Source organism: Platalea leucorodia, assembly GCF_965183815.1.
Source record: "Platalea leucorodia genome assembly, chromosome: 8".
NCBI lineage: Eukaryota > Metazoa > Chordata > Aves > Pelecaniformes > Threskiornithidae > Platalea > Platalea leucorodia.
In genome coordinates this window covers 52,865,016-52,881,379 of record NC_138830.1, presented here as the reverse complement: position 1 = coordinate 52,881,379, position 16,364 = coordinate 52,865,016, and the positions used below count along the sequence as shown (strand labels likewise).

Sequence of the window (16,364 nt, the reverse complement as noted above, 5' to 3'; positions counted from 1 at the left end):
AGAAATGAAAAACTTCTGAAGCAGTGCAAAAATACTTATGGTATCGAAAAAAGAGATAAATTTGAACCTTGATGAAAATCCTATTTTCCAAATGTACTTTAATAATTTTCCCTATAAACATAGTGAAATAAAGTATAACCTGATAGCTTAGTTCATGGTTCCTTCAAGTGCCCCCTTTTCCCCTCTGCAATCTCCCAAGATGGTTGGCCTGATCAAAAAATCCTTTCCCACTTGATGGGAGGCTTTCTGTTAGCTTCAACGTGCTTAAGGTCAGACACCATTGTACAATGACACAGAAAAATGCTTCAGTATGTTCTTAACAAACAGACTGCCCCCTCCATGGAAGTGCTGAGTGATGAGGACAAGCTTATAAAGGGGGTTACATCTCAGCTTAAACCACAACTCAAGCTAAATAAAATTGCTAGAATAATGTGCTGGCAAAATAGTGCAAATATTTTAACAGTCATTTCAATTCTTAGATAGAATTTGTATAAATATTTATTCCTTGTTACTCACCTGTTCGTCAGAAATATGAGACAGATAGTAACATGGCAGGAAAATAAGATATGGAAGAACAACAATGCAACTGGTACTTGTTGACATAAGAGCAGATGAAATTGGGAGGCTTTCCAATAGAAGCAATATGTACTCACAGCAGCATCTTACAGATTAAAATGGGAGAAAAAGCACATTCAAAGTCAATAGCATTAACCAACAAGAGAGTACGTGAAAGTCTGGATATGTGTGTACAAGCCTGTACTCATTTATTGTTATGCATCTCTGAGTACGTATGTGTATATAAACAGTATGGAGGGCATGATTCCCGTATTTAAATTCCAAATATATAAATTCCAATAATTGGCATGACTTCGTAAACAACCTCAGAAAATGTAAAGAACATGATGGCCAAACCACAAATCAATGCTCTTGCTAATTTAATTACAGAACATTGGAAAGCAGAGGTTAATCCAAAAGTACAGTTGTCTGAATTTTCATTTGCCTTTGCTTAAGCAATGTTTCAAAGGCAGAAAGTGATTTTTCTCTTTTTGAGTGATTTTAAAAGAAAGTAGAGTGGTCAAACTAGAATGTTCTTTTCAAAAGATAAGCAAAAGGAAATTGGAGATTTCCTTGTACTTGAAAATTTTAGTTCAACAATGGATCATTGATTGCAATGAAATAATTCATATTTTTATATATTTGACCCTGAAAGAAAAATAGGTTAATAGAGTAACATTTACTTCAAAATGACATATTATTAACTATGACAAAAGACATCAGCTCGTCTTTAAATAAGGTAAGGCAAAAAGAAGATGTCCTCATTATGCACTTAACAGTGCAAAGATACCTAAGTCATTTCATCAAGCGGATGAGGCCCTCTACAGACAGATAGGAGCGGCCTCAGGTTCACAGGCCCTGGTCCTCACAGGAGGCTTCAACCACCCCAATACCTGCTGAAAGGACAAAACAGGGGGACATAAGCAAGCCAGAAGGTTCCTGGAGTGCATCGATGGTATGTTCCTTCTCCAAGTGATAGAGGAACCAGCGAGGAAGAGGTGCTCTGCTGGACCTCAAACTTGAAAACAGCAAGGGACTTGTTAGGAATGTGAAGGTCAAAGGCAGCCTTGGGTGCAATGACCATGAGATTATGAACTTCAGGATCCTGAGGGGAGGGAGGAAAGTAAAAAGCAAGCTCACTACACCCTAGACTAAAGGAGAGCAGACTGTTGCCACTTTAAAGATATCTGTGGGTCCCGTGGGAAAAGTGGCCCAAAAAAGCTGGTTAATATTCAAGGATCACCTCCTCCAAGCTCAAGAGTGCTCCATCCCAACAAATAGGAAGTCAGACAAAAAAGCCAACAGGCCTGTGTGGACGAACAAGGAGCTGCTAGCCAAACTCAAACACAAAAAGGAAACATACAGAAGGTATAAGTAAGGATGGGTAACCTGGGAGGACTACAGAGATATTGTCCAAGCATCCAGGGATGAAGAAAGGAAAGCTAAAGGCCAAATGGAATTGAATCTGGCTAGGGATCTCAAAGACAAGAAGAAGGACTTCCATAAGTACGTAGCTGACAAAAAGAAGACTAGGGAAAATGTGGACCCATTGCAGAAGGAGTTGGGGGCCTGGATTGCGCAGGACACGGAAAAGGCTGAGCTACTGAATGCCACCTTTGCCACAGTCTTTACTAGCAAGACCGGCTTTCAGGAATCCCAGAGACCAGAAGGAAAAATCTAGAGCAAGGAAGATGTACGCTTAACGGAAGAGGATCATGTTGGGGAATGCTTTAGTAAACTGGACATACATAAGTCCATGGGCCCTGATGGGATGCACCCATAAGTGCTGAGGGAGCTGGCAGATGTCATTGCAAGGCCACATTCGATAATTTTTGATAGATCATGGCAAATGGGAGAAGCGTCCAAAGACTGGAGGAAAGCAGACATCACTCCTATCTTCAAGAAGGGCAAGGAGGAGGACCCAGGGAACTACAGGTCAGTCAGCCTCACCTCAATCCCTGGGAAGGTTATGGAGCAGCTAACCTTGGAAACCAATTCCGGGCACACTAACAAGAAAATCACCAGGAGTAGTCAGCATGGATTTACCAATGGGAAGTCATGCTTGACCAACTTGATAAACTTCCATGATGAAATGACTGGCCTGGTAGATGAAGGGAGAGCAGTGGATATTGTCTACCTAGACTTCAGCAAAGCCTTTGACACTATGTCCCGTAAGATCCTCATAGAGAATCTGTTCATGTATGGACTGGATGAGCAGACAGTGAAGTAGATTGAAATCTGGCTGAACAGCTGGACCCAGAGGTTGGTGATCAGTGGCACAAAATCAAGTAGGAGGCCAGTAACTAGCAGTGTACTCCAGGGCTCAATACTGGGTCCACTCCTGTTTAACACTTTCATTAATGACCTGGATGATGAGGCAGCATGTACCCTCAGCGAGTTTACTGATGAAACAAAACTGGGAGGAGTGGCTGATACACCAGAGGGTCATACCACAGAGGAGGTGGTCATACTGCCAGAGGGGCCTCAACAGGCTAGAGAAATGGGCTCCATGGAACCTCATGAAGTTCAACAAGGGGAACTACAAAGTCCTGCACCTGGAGAAGAACAACCCCATGCACCAGCATATGCTGGGGGCTACCTAGCTGGAAAGCAGCTTTGTGGAAAAGAACCTGTCAATCCTGGTGGACACCAAGTTGAACATGAGCTAGCAGTGTGCCCTTGCTGCAAAGAAGGCTAACGGTATCCTGCGCTGCATTAGGCAAAGTATTGCCAGCAGGTCAAGGGAGGCGATCCTTTCCCTCTACTTGGCTTTGATGAGGCCACACCTGGAGTACTATGTCCAGTTCTGGCCTCTTTATACAAGAGAGGCATGACATTCTTGAGTCCAACAAAGGGCCACAAGATGATTAAGGGACTGAAGCATCTCTTCTATGAGGAAAGGCTGAAAGAGCTGGGATTATTTAGCCTAGAGAAGAGATAGGTCAAGGTGGATCTCATGAATGTACATAAATACCCGAAGGGAGGGAGCAAAGACCACTGAATCAGGCTGTTTTCACTGGTGCCCAGTGATGGGACAAAAGGCAATGGACACAAACTGAAACGTAGAAGGTTCTGTCTGAACATCAGGAACCCCTTTTTTAGTGTGAGGGTGACTGAGCACTGGAACAGGTTGCCCAGAGAGGCTGTGGAGTCTCCTACCTTGGAGATATTGAAAAGCCGTCTGGACACAGTCCTGGGAAAACGGCTCTAGCTGGCCCTGCTTGATCAGTGGGGTTGGACAAGAAGACCTCCAGAGATGCCTTCCAAGCTTAACCATTCTGTGGTTCTGCCCTATAGACTGCAAATGACTTAGTCCACTTCTGAATTTCACAACAAGTGTTGCAAACTAAGTGGTAAAGATGATTAACCAGAAAGGTTAAAAAAAAAGAAAGTTGCCTTTAGAGGGCAGCTGGAAAAGAGCCACAGATGTTTTGGAAAGGAGAAGGAAAAATATTTATTGAATTAAAACACGGCTGCCATTATAGATATTAGCTTCATACTCCTTCACTGACCCTATCGATCTGCTACTACACACCACTAAAATGAAAGAGAAAAAATTCAAAAGGAGAATCATCTGTGTATGATAAAACCAAGAGAAAACACAAAAAGGTTAAAATCAGTTAGTAATTATTGATGAGATCCAGCAGCTAGTCAGAAGAAAGAAAATGACTATTGCTCCCTGAGTGACAGCTATTTACTCCACCTTGCAGATGAATCATATATAATACATATCATTTTTCATTCTGCAAATACTCTGCCAACCGTCTTTTCTTAATCCCACTTTAACAAGGCACAGCTAGTAATATTTTGTCGCCAGTCCAGTCCACAAAATGCCTTTATTAAAGTCTTTCATTAATGTAAGTACCAAGGTTGACAGTATGACAGTATTTAGTTTTTAAATTGGCAGGGATAAGTTATTTTTCTTCCTAAAATGTCATTCATTTGGATATCGCTTTATATTACACTATACACTTGCTAACAACTGACTTTGCATAATAGGAAACCAAAGGAATAATTTGGAATGAAACAGAAAAATGATTGGATGAAGGAGGTACAGTATTCAGATAAAAAAACAGATCACATCCAAAGCAGTATGAATCCATTCACAGCTATCAAATAAATATCTTAATTGATTAAAGGAAGGTCTATGGTCACATTCTCTCCACTGACTTCTATATTCTGCGCATCTCATCTTCTGTCTAGTAATATATTAATACAGCACACTGCTAAGTGATGCTGGATAAGTTGGTTGCATTTGTCACTCTACTTAAAAGAAACTGTTACTGTAAGTAGATTTGTAGGAAGAAATTTTTCAAGTTAAAGGTACCAAGCAAACAGAAATCCTGGATCCAAATATCCTGCTTTAGCAATCTGAGACTACAGAATTAGGCCCTACATCCTGTTAAGGTTAAAATTTGGCCCTACTGAAAATGCAGAGATCAAGGTTTTGCTCAAAAGTATACATTCAACAAGAAAATAGCTTTTCAAGAAGGACAGATTGAGTGGTTATTTCAAACAACTGAATTAAACCAAGACAGAGAAAAGTCAAGGTGGATACCAAAAAACTTTCCATTAGTCAACTCAGGATATAGAATCATCTTGGAAAATTGTTAAGATGAAAGTTAACAAAAAATCAGTATAATTTCATGACAACCACAGAGAACCCAGCTGGGCCCAATGCTGTTCAATATCTTCATAACTGACCTGGATGACGGGATCAAGTGTACCCTGATGAAGTTTGCTGATGATACCAAACTGAGTGGGGAAGTGGATACTTCAGAAGGGAGAGCCACCCTGCAGGAAGACCTGGATAGGCTGGAAGAGTGGGCTAACAAGAACCTTATGAAGTTCAGCAAGGACAAGTGTAAGGTCTTGCACCTGGGAAAACATAATCCAGGAGTGCAGCACAGGCTGGGATCTACCTGGCTGGGGAGCAGCTCTGTGGAAAGGGACCTGGGGGTCCTGGTGGACAAGCTCAGTATGAGTGAACAGTGTGCTGCTGTGGCAAAGCAAGCCAACAGGATGCTGGGTTGCACCAACAAGGGCATCACCAGCAGAGATAAAGAAGTCGTTACACCACTCTACTCAGTGCTTGTCAGGCCACACCTGCAATACTGTGTTCAGTTTTAGTTCACGCTATACAAAAAAGACGTGGACAGGCTGGAGGGGGTCCAGACAAGGGCCACAAAGATGATCAAAGGACTGGGAAGCCTGTCATATGAGGAAAGGCTGAGAGAACTGGGTTTGTTCAGCCTTGAGAAAAGAAGGCTTAGGGGAGACCTTATTACCATGTTCCAGTACCTAAAGGGTGGCTACAAAGAAGATGGAGACTCCCTTTTTACAAGGAGTCACATGGAAAAGACAAGGGGTAATGGGTACAAGTTACTCCTGGGGACATTCCGATTATACACAAGAGAAAAATTTTTCACAATGAAACCAATCAGCCACTGGAATAATCTTCCCCAGGGAAGTGGTGGATTCCCCAACACTGGACACTTAAGATTCAGCTGGACAGGGTGCTGGGCCATCTTGTCTAGACTGTGCCTTTGCCAAGAAAGGCTGGACCAGATCATCCTCAAGGTCCCTTCCAACCTGGTATTCTATAATTCTGTAACTGAGTTAGGGAATGGAAATTTAATTACTGTTGTTCTGCATCCCTCAAGGGGGCTTTCTGGCTGCTGCTGTTGATGGCACTCTCCATTCATAGTATGCTCAGTAAGACCAGGTACAGAATCACATCCTACATGTGATTCTTAAAACACGAGCCTGGGGGTTTATTTGGGGAGAGGAAGCTGGTACAGGCCTGGCGTTTTGGGGAGATTCTCTGGGTTTGTTTTTGCAAAGATTAACCATTTAAGAAAAAAAACATTATGGAAAGGTATCTAACATCAGGCATCAGTAGATGAAATAGCTGTTGCATCTGAAAATAATCCAAACATTTCCCTTAAACTTGAGTCTAAAATTCAATTAGTGTGTCAATGAAAAATTAGTTACCAGGGTTTTATTTCATCTCAGTTACTTTACATACGTAATTTACTGGCAGGGACAGACTTTTTTCCCCTCTACCTTCATCTGCAACAGAGTTTAAGATATCAACTTCTGAGATCAAAGTTAACACAAACAGTGTGACAGTCAAACTGTAGTATACTTTGCTGAACTGCCTCAGAGCATAAAATCTCTTCTGTTTGGTGCTCTCCTTAAGGTCATTAGTATGATTTATTATGAAGCAGGAAATTAGGTACTGGATATTTCAATATTGGGCAGAAAATTTAATTCCATCATTGTCACAGAACTGCTTTATCTCCAATAAACTTGTAACCATAGTAACGTGCTGGTTTTGACTGGGACAGGGTTAATTTTCTTCACAGTAGCTAGTGTGGGGCTGTGTTTTGGATTTGTGCTGGAAACAGTGTTGATAACACAGGGATGTTTTAGTTACTGTTGAGTAGGACTTACACAGAGTCAGGGCCTTTTCTGCCTCTCACCCCAACCCACCAGCAAGGAGGCTGGGGGTGCACAAGAAGCTGGGAGGGGCACAGCCGGGACAGATGACCCCAACTCACCAAAAGGGTTATTCCATACGATATGACATCATGCTCAGTATATAAAGCTGGGGGAAGAAGGAGGAAAGGGGGGACATTTGGAGTGATGGCATTTGTCTTCCCAAGTAACTGTTATGCATGATGGAGCCCTGTTTTCCTGGAGATGGCTGAACACCTGCCTGCCGATGGGAAGGAGTGAATGAATTCCTTGTTTTGCTTTGCTTGCGCGTGTGGCTTTTGCTTTGCCTGTTAAACTGTCTTTATCTCAACCCACGAGTTTTCTCACTTTTACCCTTCCAATTCTCTCCCCCATCCCACCGGGGGTCAGTGAGTGAGCAGCTCAGTGGTGCTTAGTTGCTGGCTGGGGTTAAACCACAGCAACTAGATTAGAAGGTATTCCTCACATGTTTAAAAATTCCTTTATTCTTAATAATGACACCAAATACTGAAAAATAATGCTAAATTCTGATTATTTTCCAGTTTTCCAAGGCATCTGTTGCTCAAGTGTGATTCTTCTGAAAGATCTTAAGTAAACAGAAGTATTTTAACAAGGCTTTCCATTAAAATTCTGTTCGCTTAAAGAGAACAAATGTATTCTGTTGGAATTGTTTATGCGACTACCAATATTTTTAAAAAAGGGAAGTTTGAAGAGAGACCTTTCAGAAAAAGAGATAAATTTGAAGTGCTGTTTTCACTTAATGGTTTGTTAGGACATCAAATACATATCCTTTAATGAAAATTAATATGCTGTAGTTTAATAATTCATGTACTTGCATCGAAAGCTCTTTAATTTAATGGAGTGCTGTTCATTTCATTACATTCATTGCTGAGGTAGGTTGGTATTTTTCCATGAAGGTCAGAAGTGTGCCATTCCTTCATGCAAGCCATGAATTTGATCAGATGTTAAACCCTGACATCTCCAATGGTCCATTCAGGTCCAGCTCAGCAGGGTATTACACATTTTCAAGAACACTAGAATAGCAGGAAACCTCTAGGTGTCGGTTCTTTCATGATCAGAAGCAGCCGTATTATGCAGCTGTGATCATATATTTATCAAACTTCGTATTCCCTCCTCAGTACTTCTGTTGGAAATTAATTCCTCTTCTCTGGGGACTAGAAACTTTTCTTCTAATCTTCTGCCAAAATTTATATCTATTAGTTATTACACCAGTATTTTCCTTTTGCTTAAATCATTACACTCACTCTGAATTTACAGAAAACGCTTACTGTGCTAGGCTGAACAAATTGAGCTTAGACATATAGATTTCTGCCCAGTCTTACTGTACTAGTACTATAACTTGATTTTTCTCTAATCCCATTTTTTTTTTCTTGCTGGATTAGAAAGAGCTTTATTTGTTAACACTGTCTTTATTGCCTAAGTGCTATTCAGCAATAACACCTTCCCCTCCCTTTCTGTGCATCTTTCTATCACTCTTTGTTTGCTGCTTGTTTATGGATCCTCCTCTGTGGGTGTGTCTTTTACCACATAGAATGATAGCCACACTTCTGCATACTTTAGCTGAGTGCTCTCCTTATATGCCATCAGACCTTGATGCAGGAAACTAGAACTGCTTGTACCTGAGTAATTCCATCTACTCTCTGGAAAAGGTCCTCACCCTGCAATGCTTCCCAGGAGCCAATCAGTCCAACGTCTCCCTGATGGCACCACTTTTTTGGCTGTCACTGAAATATTCTTGCCTTCTGGACACGTCAGAATTCTTGCTGATGACCACCTCCCCTTTTCTGAGCATACTCTTTGGCACAGCCTGACCATTACGTCTGATGTGATGATGATTTGAAAACAACCAAATGGATATTAAAAAATAATTTTAAAAAATCCACTGGATTTTTCCTGTAGACCTCAGATCCACTTCTAGTTCCATAGTAAGAAATACATTCTCTTGCTTCTGCATTATTTCTAATAACTGACATGAAGATTCAGACCAAGAACTGAGATTCAGACCTTTTCCAATAGGGAAGTTGGTAAGGAGTCACACTGATCTCTCTCTTGGTGTTGGAAAGGCTTATAGGTATATCTCCTCTGTTCTGCACATCATTCTGTTCTCTGTCAGCACACACCATTATCTTCCAGACTTGGACAACCATCCTACTTAGGTCTTTTCCCTCCTCCATTTCTCTTCAGACTTTCTCTCCCCACCCCCTCATTTTCTGCCTAATTTTCCAGTAGAACAAATGCACTTCTTAATTCAGTTTCTATTTCACGACTGTTCTTCTTCTGTTGTCCTTCACATGTCCTCCTCTAATATATAATCCTTCTCTCTAGGCTCTCTTCAAAGGTCAGTGGATCACAATCATTTCTCTCTACACTTCTGTCACCTTCTTTTCAAACTTTTGCCTGAAGTTTGGCATTTTTTCCAGCTGCATCTTTAGTACTTAACACTTCTCTTCTGTGAAGCATATAATTTATCATATATAAATAGCCTCAATCAGATAGCCACTCAAAAATAATAAGCTTCCAGCAGCTTTTCCATCCAGTTATCTTCAGTTTCCTCCCCTCTTCAGGTTTTTTTCTATTGCTGCATTAACAGACAAGCTGTGTTTTATCTTTGACTTAAATTCACAGCTCAGAGGAGGAAAAAAAAAAAAAAAAAAACAACAAAACACCAACACCTCCTCATAGATCTTAAAGATGTCTATCCTGTTTGCTAGCCTGTGCCACTTCTTCTCTTGAGCTTTTGTTTAGGTCAGTCCTACCATCTAATTGTTGTTTGGCAGCTAACTGTTCATCAGCCCAGATCAAAGGCAGGTAGTATATATACACTATCTTATTCAAAATATCTGAATAAACACCCTCTCCTTCCAAAAGGACAAAACAGCCAAGTAAAAAAGAAACAAATTCTCTTACTGGCAAAAACTAAGGTTTGGCTTTTTCTTCATTCAGCAATCTTCTACAAAGTCTCCTGTGTACCTCTCTGTCTTCTGGACTTCACTGAGCATAAAAAGTCCTGCCAATTTTTACCAGGCCACTCATGGCTTCCAGATCTTATGTGTCAACAATTAAAATATTCATTCTTATGAAGGGCAATTCCTTTAAATTAAAGAATAGAATCACGGATTCATCGTATGTCCATCAATAAAATCCATAGCAAATCCTTTCAGCCTATATTAAAACACTCTCACTTTGCAGATGTCCTTCTCTCCTAATGTCTGGAAGAAGAGTTGGAACTTGTTGAACGTCTCCACAATTACCTTCCTGCACTTTGAGCCGTGCATTAGTGTAAGGATTACATTTCAAAAAGTACCATGATGCAATTCATGACCACGTTAAAGTGTGTCTGGAGGCTGTCATCAAATAGCTGCATAGAACCACCACTCTTTAGTTTTGGAAAACATTTGCGTAGCTTAGGAGTGAATAACCTATCACCATAATTACAAGATAATCCTGCATCCCACTGTTTTGTACTTCATTTGATTTGATGTGGACAAATAAACCAGAAAAGTAACATATGGAGAGAGACTAAAAATTGAATATCATATCCCTGTGCTATATCAGCAAGAGCTAAACAAAACACATCAATAACAGTCAACAGTTGTAGCCTGGGCCATCTGGTCACAAAGGCCCATATTACCAAGACTGCATTAAAATATTTTAATCTTACTAGTTTCCCCCAGGAATGAAGGATAATATGCAAAAGCTTAAATTCTGCTAAAGGTGAGATTCCTCTACCTACAAGCACAGCACATCTATGACAGTTATTTAATTAAGAGATACCCTAATGAGGGCTGTGCAAATGGCAACGCAATAATCTCATTCCTAAGTGGGTATGCTGGAAAGCCAGTAACAGCACAGAGAACAGCCTCTATACATGTATTTCCTTGTTAAGTAAATACTAATGTGAATATTTGTTATTAATTAAAACAAACCAATTTTTTCACTTGTCCTTCCTGACTTATATTATCAAACCTTAATGAATAAAGTCCTCTAAAATCCCCATGTTTTTTTGTTTATGCTATTTTTTCCTAATTGTGAAATAAAATGTAATTAATTGTTCTCCCCCTGCTCTCCTATTTTTGCACACCTGCCCTGCTCCCAACTAAGTGCTAATAAGCAGCTCAACTGTTGGTGGCTGCTGCAATCACTTCCAAACAACTCTCTGCACTTCCAGGCAACATAGCATGGGTTAGAAAGCAAGAGGCAGTCAGGGCAGACAAATAAACTACACTGGTAATTTGCTAAAGCAGGCGAAAGAAAGGGAAAATAACATACTCAGGGTGCAACTGGAAACCTAACTTTTATGTGGACCTCCAAACCGGACCACGTGATGGTATCAAACAGAACTACTCATATCCAAAATTATCATGATCCTATATTTCATTCAGTCAGGAAAGCTTCACATTCGTGATGAGCAGAAAACGTAACATTGCAGTAACAAAGACGAAAGCAAAACAAAAGTTGGAATTATTTTTCACACAGGAAAATGTGTGGTCATTCCCCCCGACAGCCAAATTATTGTATTGGAATTCCTTGTTTCTAAACATTTTTATTGATAGGTTTATTTCTATGCCTGAATAAAATATAATGAACTGCCTCACTATGCAATCTCATGGAGATTTGACCAGGAACGCCCGTTACAGAGGAGCTCAGAACGACACTGCCAACAGTGTTGGGCAGACCAGGTGAGCCCTTGTGAGCCCCTGTGCTATGAGACAAACTCTGCTGTTGCCATCACAGCAGATCTACATGAGTCTTCAGCCCTGACTGCTGGCAGTTACATGACAAAAGTCTGATCTTAATCTGCTTTCCTTTCTTCTTCCTTCTCATTTTTTAAATTCTATTATAGCATGCAAATTATCTCTCTTCCCCAAAACACTACAGAAACCACAGCTACTAAATACATCTGCAATGTCCCTTCACAGTGACTACAACCGACCAGAGATGGCAAAGTTTAAGTTCAAGAGAAATTCATACACATGAGAAGCTGTAGTTCATCAGTCCATGTACTGCCGTGTTGGGGCTTCTGAAGATAAGCCCCAAAATATTATGGAAGAGGAAATAAATGTGTTTCTTATGCCCCACATTTAGTGGGCAACTAAATGAATCTTTACAAATTCACAGAGCTACGCACAGTTCACAATAATCATCTAAAGTTAAATGAGACAGATGATCAACTTTTTCTACAGTTTGTGCAAGATCTGAAACAAGTACATGAACTGGGTGTCTAAGGCTCTCTAGATTAGTCCAGACTATTCTATTTCTGAAGACTTCATGGCCTATCTTATGAAGATTTGTGACATGTCAAAAAGACCTAAAAGAACTGCTTTTATTTTCAGCATTGACTCCTACTGAATTTTTTAGTTAGGGAACAATAGACTCTCTTCCCTACCATCAGTATGTCTGAGGCTCCAAACCTTTTTATTTATGCTTTATTAAGCATTCAGTTGCAAATTACTCCAGCTGACCTAGAATACTTCATTCCATTATTTTAACTATCTCTAAAATTTTTGTCTCACTTGACACATATAGACTCTATGTTACTACTTGCAATAGCCAAAATACTCATGTCTAGATACCTTAATTAGAAATATACTGAGAAAAAATTATATTTAAAGACTTTAAAACTGATGACAGCTGAAAGGATTTCAAGGTGCTGATCACTTGCAGTTCCTATAATTTAAACATTAGTTGAGAATAGGTATCTTAGGGCCTTTGAAAAACAGACTGACAGATGCTTTTACACTTCTGTGTTTGTACATCATCTAATGCACTTGTGATGCCTGACTAGCATTTCAGGAACAATAACAAATCACGATGACAAGACACTAGGAAAATGTTTAAGTACAAGTAGGACCCGATTCATCTCATTCTGCTTAAGGAGCCTCAGTTACCAGGACTACAATTCTAACTACCAATAAAAATACTTAATGAAGGCACTTCTAGAGAGCAACTCAGACTACCTGAGCTCTAAAAATTCAGTGTTCAGGAGCAGTAGGGGTGGAAGGGAGGAGGGAGAAATAAATCAGTAACAAAAAAAAGACTATAGGTCTGTGTATAAGTAACCGTTTTAATTCTCTCACTGCTTTAAAATTGCACAACAGAAGTCTTAAAGATTAACTATTTATCACTAACATATTAACAAACAATATTTACTTTAGCTATTGATCATTAATTGTCAAACACTGAAACGTGAAGGGAAAAGTTCAGAAATGGCTTTAGAAAGTTTAGGACACATTAAAAAATACTTCAGAAAGATAGAAAAACTTACGAAAATTTATGAGATCAGTATAAATTATTGATGGGGAATGGGGGGAAAATTAAATCTTCATAGATTATTCTTTCTTTTTACTGGTAGGAAAACAACCTTTCCTAATTATTAAAGGAACTGATTAGGTGCCAGCTGGCTAAATTACACATTGATTGTAGAGTAAAATTCTGCCCCCGAGCTGTGCATTTAGCTCCAGTGATTGTATCGGTGCAAATTAGGAATAGACTCCACAGCTGTATAGGCCATCATGTCACTAACACACCTACTAAAGTCAGAGCAATGCATAACAGTCCCTGTTTCAAAACTGCCAACATGAAAAACATATTCATATAATTACAACTTCTGATGCCTACATGGCCATTTGAACAATTATTGGTATTTTAATTTTAATGATTTTGTATATATAAGCTGTATATCTGAAGTTCTGGAAAAGTGTCTGTTAGAACTCTCATCTATCTAGTTGCCTGCAGACACGAGAAAAACTTTCCACTTCTTTGTCAGACCTTTGCAAACAACAAAAAAATAAAATGGAAAACATCTGCAAAGCCTTATTTTTTTCTTTGGACACTAGAAATTAACCAAGGAATGAACAAGAGATGGTTTTGCATGTAATGCCTTATGAATTCCTTCTAGCTCTTGAGAACAGAAACAAGATAATCCACACTATGCAGTAGGATATTCTTCATAACGTTCCTAGCCTAGATTTCAGCCCCAGTCTAACACAAAGGTAGGCAGCAACCTCTACTGAAGACAGCAGCTGCATGAAAACACACGTCCCTGATTAATGCTTTTTACCAGAATGTATGCCGTTAAAGTCTGCCATGAATACAAAGCCATTTTCATCTGTCTATGCAATATAGACAGTAAAACAATCTTCTCTGTTCAGTTTTATGTTTCTTAATTTTGTCTGGGATGTTACTACCAACATGATAGGCATTACAAAATTTTAAGAGAAACAGATCAATTACTTACTATCAAAATTTGATCCAGTTCTTTGTTGACTTACCTTGCCAACAGATCTGGGGAATGGTGGTCTTTGATTTTCAGGAATTAATATTGGAGTTGCCAAAATAGCCCTTTTTTGTCTTGGAATTCCAAGGTTGCCTTCTATCTTAAAGATTTCCTAAAAAAGAAAAAGACCAATTATGAAGACTTTCAAAATAATATTCAGTTGTTATTTCCATTCCCTGCATCTTTAGGCAAAATTAACATGAACTACCAGATTCTAGGTTTTGTATTATATGTTTTCCAGCAATAAGTGATAACATATCAAACTATTTATTTAAATCTGTCAGGTTACTCCACTTATTACAGTGACAGTGGACAGGCTATATTCATTTTGTATTCCTGTACACTAGTTTTAAACCTAAGCAAGTGTCTACCATCCTAACTTAATGACTGCTTAAATCATAAATCTTAAACAAGGTCTGGTTTACCTCAAATACTTGCATGAGACCTATAAAAAGCCACACTTTAAATGTCTTACATAAGTTTCACATCTCAAGTCACATCTATACTCGGTCACTTTACAGTCCAGGTTTTTAATCAAACAGAACTTACAAGTGAATTTGCTGATACTGTCCCCAGCTAATGAACTCTCAATAAGCATCAAAAGCTTGTAACTTAAAAATAAAAATAGACACCAAAACCCAGGTGTAACTCAGTATATCAGCTAGTAGGGGTTTTTTTGTGTTGGGTGTTTTGGGTTGTTGGTTTTTTGCTTTTTTGGGGTTTTTTTTTTTTTGGTTTTTTGTTTGTTTGTTTGTTTTTTCTTAGAGAAAACTTCACGCTACTATATCAGAAAGAACAAAAATAGAAGTGCTTTGTACACAAGCCTTCCTATTGCTGCTGGATTTTCTGGAGTATTTAGTTCTAGCTGAGCTTCAGGCAATTCAGCACTTCATGAGCTACAGCAAACTCTTCACAGTGGCCTCTGGCCCCTAGAAAACTCTGTCCATCACACCTTTGCCTTCCCCCCCTTCTGCTCTCTGATCCTCTCAGTGCTCTCTCCAAGAGCTGCAGTTTCCCAGAGACCACCCCCGTCCTTTTGCTTCCTCCTACAGCCTCTGCAACTCTCTTCTCCAAGCACAATTACTACCAAGGTCAAAGCCAGCTTCTCTCCATCTCCCAAAGCTCTCCCCTTGATCCAGGCCCCTTTCTGGAAGAAAAAAGAAACAAAACAAAACACACAAAACCAAACAAAAAAAACCCAACACAAAAATTTGTACTGTGTTGGGAATTGTGAAACTGAAAAAGATTTAGATCACCACTATTCATTCAGGTTGTTGTGACGGTTTTACAAAAGAAATTATAGGTTGAATTAAATGTCTAGTTCCAATAAGGTAGTTACACCCTACACATAACACTTTCTCTGCTCTCTTAATGCAGAAGCTCCAGAAACCTAAGTTTCTCAGTGAGTTCTGGAAACCATGTTGTTGTTTGAATAGCTGCTATTTTATAAGGAGAGCTCCATCCCTAGCCTGTATTTTTATAAAACTTCAAAGCTGAATGAGTTTTCTTGGTGGCATGATCTGGACATCCATCAGTCAAAAACTCCACAGGCTGCTCCTGCTGCCATGTGTATAGGTGCCTCCCATATAATGAGTCTATCATCAGCGAAACACTGCTCTACCTCTACTAGCTTTAGCATCACTTTTCAAATTTGACAACAAACAGCAGCAAGGGAAACTCAAGCCTTCAACAGTCAGCTTTAGACATGATAAAGTCAAAGAGCAGTGGAAACCATGCAGAAAATCCCTTCTCAAAATTTTGCCAATTTTCATAACTTTTTGAGACTCACCCTGATACAGAGTTCCCTTCTCTCCCAAAAGCTTTGCCACTTCTCTCTAATCTTTCAGTCTGCAGGCCACTTGGGTCCCTATTTTTGTGTTTCAATTCCTCTCCCAAAAGAATTTTCCCTAATAAAAATTCATGAGAAAGTTCAAGATAAAAACATTTGAAGTGTCAAATAAAAAGGAACGAGCTGAATTCTGTCCAAAGGCAAATGCACAGAGCGGTAAGCTTTCAAAACCACTTACACTGT

General features: G+C 39.5%; 1 protein-coding gene across 2 annotated transcripts in view; it reads right to left on the bottom strand.

The window, feature by feature from the left end:
- Nucleotides 1–16,364, bottom strand: part of CDH13 (cadherin 13) — a gene marked incomplete at its 3' end in the record, with an annotated part of 521,180 nt that overhangs the window by 300,286 nt on the left and 204,530 nt on the right. For both annotated transcript variants that reach the window (XM_082320962.1, XM_082320961.1), the window contains exon 4: nucleotides 14,328–14,444. In XM_082320962.1, the coding sequence (XP_082177088.1) occupies nucleotides 14,328–14,444 (117 nt within the window). The remainder of the gene's footprint in view (nucleotides 1–14,327; nucleotides 14,445–16,364) is intronic.